This window comes from Hyla sarda, chromosome 12 (genome assembly GCF_029499605.1).
Source record: "Hyla sarda isolate aHylSar1 chromosome 12, aHylSar1.hap1, whole genome shotgun sequence".
In the NCBI taxonomy this organism is placed as follows: domain Eukaryota; kingdom Metazoa; phylum Chordata; class Amphibia; order Anura; family Hylidae; genus Hyla; species Hyla sarda.
The window spans coordinates 39086075-39092074 of record NC_079200.1 but is presented as its reverse complement, the minus strand read 5'-3'; the positions used below and the strand labels follow the sequence as shown (position 1 = coordinate 39092074).

Sequence of the window (6000 nt, the reverse complement as noted above, 5' to 3'; positions counted from 1 at the left end):
ATGAACGCTCGGCTGAGATGAGCATACATGTATATAGGGGTCACAGTGATCCCCCAACTATGGACCTCCAGATGTTGCAAAACTACAATTCCCAGCATGCCCGGACAGCCGTTGGCTGTCCGGGCATGCTGGGAGTTGTAGTTTTGCAACAATTGGAGGTCCACCATTTGGAGACCACTGCGATTAGACTGCTGGCCGATCCCATTAAACTCCCCTTACTTTCTAAAATTCAGCACGCCTGATCCTTCCCTACCCCAACTTTATCTGTCGGGAGGCTCCCATACACATTAGACTGTCAACCTATCCTGACAAAATATGTGGGTGCAAAGGACTTTTCCTTAAAGGGGTACTCCGCTCCTAGACATCTTATCCCCTATGGGTCTCCTAGCACCAACATCCATCACGTTTAATCATGATTAGTGCCATTCAGAAGTCTGGGAAAGCTGGGTTCATAAAGAAAATGGTCATGCTGGGAGTTCTTGTTTTGCAACATCTGGAGGTCCACAGTTTGGGGACCACTACGATTAGATTGTTGACCGATCCCACCAAACTCACATAACATTGTGGAGGCCCTTACAAAATTATGCACACCCCATTCTTCTCTACCCCAACTTTATCTGTCGGGAGGCTCCCATATACATTAGACTGTCAACCTATCCTGACAATTAGGTGGGTGCAGAGGACTTCTCCTTAATACAATACAGTTTCCGTATCAGGTTTTTGATGAAAAACTGATTCCTCAAAACCTGACTAAACTGTCAAAACGTGTATGCAAACTTTAACCTGTATACGCTTTGAAAACATGATGTCCGGTTGCATCCGTTGTTAAGAAAAAAAAGTGTACGTTTTTAACTTTTTTAACTTTTCACTCCATTATGAATAAAGTTTCACTTTTTTAATTTAAATAAAAAAAAAAAAACTTTCGGTGTCAAAAAATGTATGGTGAAAACTGGATGGAACTGTACGCACATACGGTTCTCTGCAGTTCCCATTGACTCCCATGTTTTAAAAAAACACGGTATACGGTTTCTATACGGTTTTTCACCAGGACAAAAAAACGTGGTAGGCTACGGTTTTGGGTACGGGGAAAAAACTGACAAAACCGTATAAGATGCAAAACGAACACAACCTGATGCATCGTTTGCCATACGGTTTTCAATGGAGAGTCAATGCATACGGTTTTCAATACGGTTCCGTACGGTTTTCACACTGAAAATGTATACGGGAACTGTACTGCGAAAACGCGCCTTACACCTCTATGGCTGCATTCACATCTTGTTTTTGCAATACGGTTTCCGGATCATTTTTTTTTTTTTTTAAAACATATGTTTCAAAACCGGACCGAACCGTATACAACCGTGTACAACCATATAGACCTCTCTACGGTTTTAAACCGTATGCGGTTGGAAAACGGATGTCCGATTGCATACGGTTTAATACGTTTTTTGAAGAAAAAAAACTAATACGGTTTTAGGTTTGTCCTTAATTAAATAAAGTTCTTCTTGTTCTATTTGTGGGAAGAACTTTCGGCGAGCACTGCGCATGTGCAAACTGCAAAACCGTATTGTGCAAACCGCACATACGGTTCAGTACAGTTCCCATAGCCCAATTATTTAAAAAAAAAAAAAAAAACGTATACTGGTTGTATCCGGTTTTTTACCCGGACATAAAACCGTAGTAGACTACCATTTTGGAGATTGGGAAAAAACGGATAAAACCGTAAATGATACAAAACGCACACAACTGGATGCTACGTTTGGCATATGGTTTCCTATGAAATGTCTATACATACGGTTTGCAATACGGTTCCATGCGCTTTTTACACTGAAACCAGATACGGGAACCGTATTGCAATAACGAGATGTGAATGCAGCCTATCCCAACTGAATGATGCCCATGGGTGGCACACACACATAGGAGAACCAGTAGAGTTGGTAGAGCCAACATTTATCACGTTCAATCATGCTTAGTGCCATTCAGGAGTCGGGAAAAGCTATGTCCATACAGAAAAGGGTCATGCTGGGAGTTGTAGTTTTGCAACAGCTGGAGGTCCACAGTTTGGAGACCATGCTTATGAGGCATCCGTGCGCCCCCCGAACGAGTGATACTTCTGCCCGCCGTGCACCACGGCACTACCGTAGCCCGGCACTGATTCTTTCCGTCGAACCCCACGTGTGCCCTGCAAAATGCGCAGCGGAGGGACAAAGAAAAAAACGCCGCGTCCTCCGTTTTCTCGTCTCCTCTTAAATAATTAGCCGTTAAGTGTTTTCGGGGCCCGGATCCAAAGATCACTCCCTAAAATCCCATCCTGACAGGCAGTCGTCGCTTGCTGGAAGGCTTCCCTGTATGGAGGGAGGCGACGCCGTGTGTCAATGGGACGGACTTGCAGCTAATGGGAGGACAGCTAAGGGGAAGGTTTATTATTTTTTTTTTTTTCGTGAAACAGAAGGGGACGGCTTGTCAAAGCTTTAGGGGCAGGTGTAGCTGAATCTCTGCATTCTCCATCTGCTTATCACTCCTCAACCATCAGCCTTATAGGACCAGGAGAATGGAGGCTCCACTGCTTGTCATCCTATGCAGCCTAGTAAGTGCTCCCTGTCTATAGGACCTCATCCCCGGGGCCCCACCATTCATGCCTGTGACTGTCCGGCCATGCTGGGAGTTGTAGTCTTGCAACAGCTGGAGGCGCCCTGCTTGGGAAACACTGCCCTAGACATTCTTGTATTATAGAATAGAAGTGTCATTGCAGCCTAAGCTTTGGCTCTTGATGGTGTCAGCTGTAGTATAGGTTTTCTATAGGATTTCTGCTGTGTTTCCATACTAGCCCAGGCTCCGCAGTGTATAAGGGATTGGCTTGTTGTGGATAATGCAGTGGTGGATAATTACCTTCCTATTACTGCCGCACACAAAACCCTACAGACTCAGATTTCAGTAGGAGCAGCACAATGCATGTCCTTCAGTCCCAAACCTTTCTCCCACCCCCCTCCCTATGTAAAAAGCCATTAATGGAATATATCAATTGGTTAGCCGGTGCATGGAAGCTGTCACTCTCCGCTTATCTCCTCACAGTCTCCTTTCCTTCCATATTCTGCTTATTTTCATAGTCTTTATTAAATTTTCAGCTCATTTTTTTTTGACATGCAAAAAGTTGATGACCGTATATGGTCCAGGAGGGACTAATCTTACATTGACCTACAGAATATGTTTTATATTAACTCAGAGTAAACTACAAGCTCTTCTTATTTCCAACATTCTTGCTCATCTTTGTTGGCATAGAATAGATCAGGGTTTCCCAACCCGGGTGCCTCCAGATGTTGCAAAACTACAAATCCCACCAAAGTCTGTCCAGTCATTCTGGGAGTTATAGTTTTGCAACAGCTGGAGGCACCCTGGTTGGGAAACACTGGAATAGATGATAGAGTGCATGCTCTTAGGTCTAACTCCCCTTTCCTATGTATTTGGTCCTTCACTTGGCACTAATACCTCTTATATTGATGATCTATAGTAGCTTATGTAGAGTGTAAGCTCTTCAGTCTAATTCATTTTCCTCAGTATGGTATCACGTCTAAAAGCGTGGTCTAGAGTGCAAGCTCTTCGGTTTAATTCATTTTCCTCTGTTTAGTGTCATCTACAAGCTAAATCTAGAGTGCAAGCTCTTTGGGTCTCATTCATTTTCCTCAGTATGGTACCATGTATAACCGAGTAGTATTTCCAAACCAGGGTGCCTCCAGCTGTTGCAAAACTACAACTCCAAGCATGCCTGGACAGCCTTTGGCTGTCCGGGCATGCTGGGAGTTATAGTTATGCAACAGCTGGAGACACCCTGGTTGGGAAACACTGGTCTAGAGTGCAAGCTCTATGGGTCTCATTTATTTTCCCCAGTATGGTACCATGTATAACAGCACAGTCTAGAGTAGTATTTCTCAACCAGGGTGACTCCAGCTGTTGCAAAACTACAACTCCCAGCATGCCCAGACAGCCAAAGGCTGTCCGGGCATGCTGGGAGTTGTAGTTTTGCAACAGCTGGAGACACCCTGGTTAAGAAACATTGCTGTAGAGAGAAATCAGGCTGCCAGAGAAAGTTTGTAGATAGTTGTGGACAGCCTTGAAAGCAAGAGCACCAGCAATAAGAGACTGTGTTACAGTTTTCAGAGACTGTCTCATGCTGAGAGTTGTAGTTTTGCAACAGCTGGAGGCACCCAGGTTGGGAAACACTGGTCTATGGGTCTCATTTATTTTTCTCAGTATGGTACCATGTATAAGGGCACAGTCTAGAGTAGTATTTCTCAACCAGGGTGACTCCAGCAGTTGCAAAACTACAACTCCCAGCATGCCCAGACAGCCAAAGGCTGTCCAGGCATGCTGGGAGTTGTAGTTTTGCAACAGCTGGAGACACCCTGGTTAAGAAACATTGCTGTAGAGAGAAATCAGACTGCCAGAGAGAGTTTGTAGATAGTTGTGGACAACCTGGAAAGCAGGAACACCAGCAATAGGATACTGTATTACAGTTTTCAGAGACTGTCTCATGCTGGGAGTTGTAGTTTAGCAACAGCTGGAGGCACCCTGGTTAAGAAACTTTGCTGTATAGAGAAATCAGGCTGCCAGAGAGAGTTTGTAGATAGTTGTGGACAACCTGGAAAGCAAGAGCACCAGTAATAGGAGACTACATTACAGTTTTCAGAGACTGTCTCATGCTGGGAGTTGTAGTTTTGCAACAGCTGGAGGCCCCCAGGTTGGGAAACACTGGTCTAGAGTGCAAGCTCTATGGGTCTTATTCATTTTCCTCAGTATGGTACCATATATACGGGCACAGTCTAGAGCAGTATTTCTCCAAAGGCTGTCTGGGCATGCTGGGAGTTGTAGTTTTGCAACAGCTGGAGGCACCCTGGTTAAGAAACATTGCTGTAGAGAGAAATCAGGCTGCCAGAGTTTGTGGATAGTTGTGGACAGCCTGGAAAGCATGAGCACCAGTAATAGGAGACTATATTACAGTTTTCAGAGACTGTCTCATGCTGGGAGTTGTAGTTTTGCAACAGCTGGAGGCACCCTGGTTGTGAAACACTGGTCTAGAATGCAAGCTCTATGGGTATCATTCATTTTCCTCAGTATGGTACCATGTATAACAGCTCAGTCTAGAGTGCAAGCTCTTTGGTCTAATGCATTTTACTCTGTTTAGTGCCATCTATAAGCTTAGTCAATACAGTTGCATCTATAAACTCTTGGTGTTAAGTGCAGGCTCTTTGGATCTAATATTTTCCCCTCTATACGGTACCATCTTTAATAACTTATCTAGAGCGCTCTTTGGGTCGGATTCCTTTTCTACTATTTCCATGTGTAATAGCTCAGTTTAGATCCCTTTTCCTCTATAAAGTGTTGTCTATAATAGCTTGGTCTAGAATGTTAATTTTGGGGTCCAATTCATTTCTTCCATGTGTAATAGTCTATTGTAGAATGCCAGCTCTGTGGGCTAGTTCTATAATCCCTTCACTCCGCGCCAATGCCTACCATGCACTTTCCTTTATTGTACTGAATAAAATGGATTAACAGTGTAATTAAAGAAAGCCTTAATAATATATTCTCCTGTCAAGAGGAGTGAACGCCCATCTCGCGGCACATTTGTGGCGTCCCATCCGTGTATAGACTGCGCCAGTGTAGGTGGGAAGTCATTTACGGGATGCTTTTCTCTGATGTTGAGTTCCAGCAGACGGTTGTGAATTTGGCAGGCTTGATATTTCAGATGTGTTTTACGAGATACATTTTGAATGGGGAGACAATTTGGGTTGTAACTTTTTGAAAGGGGTCAGTGGAGGGTGTAAGGAGATGGGCTGGGTAGTGGTTTACGACTGGGGAAGTTGTTTTCTCAATGGAACTTCATTCAAGTATGTGTTTTCGGGAAGACACAGACTTGGTGGGTATCTACATGGACTGTTTTTGATTTTTTTTGATGTACTAATGTACAGGGGTACTCCCAGTGGAATTTTTTTTTAAATTAACTGGTGC

The 6000-nt window shown here is 44.0% G+C and overlaps 1 protein-coding gene across 1 annotated transcript in view; it reads left to right on the top strand.

Moving 5' to 3' along the window:
* The first annotated feature begins 2298 nt into the window (after positions 1-2298).
* NGFR (nerve growth factor receptor) overlaps positions 2299-6000 on the top strand; it is a 92392-nt gene continuing 88690 nt past the window's right edge. Inside the window, exon 1 of the mRNA XM_056548640.1 lies at positions 2299-2584. Within this exon, the coding sequence (XP_056404615.1) occupies positions 2549-2584 (36 nt within the window). The 5' untranslated portion in view covers positions 2299-2548. The remainder of the gene's footprint in view (positions 2585-6000) is intronic.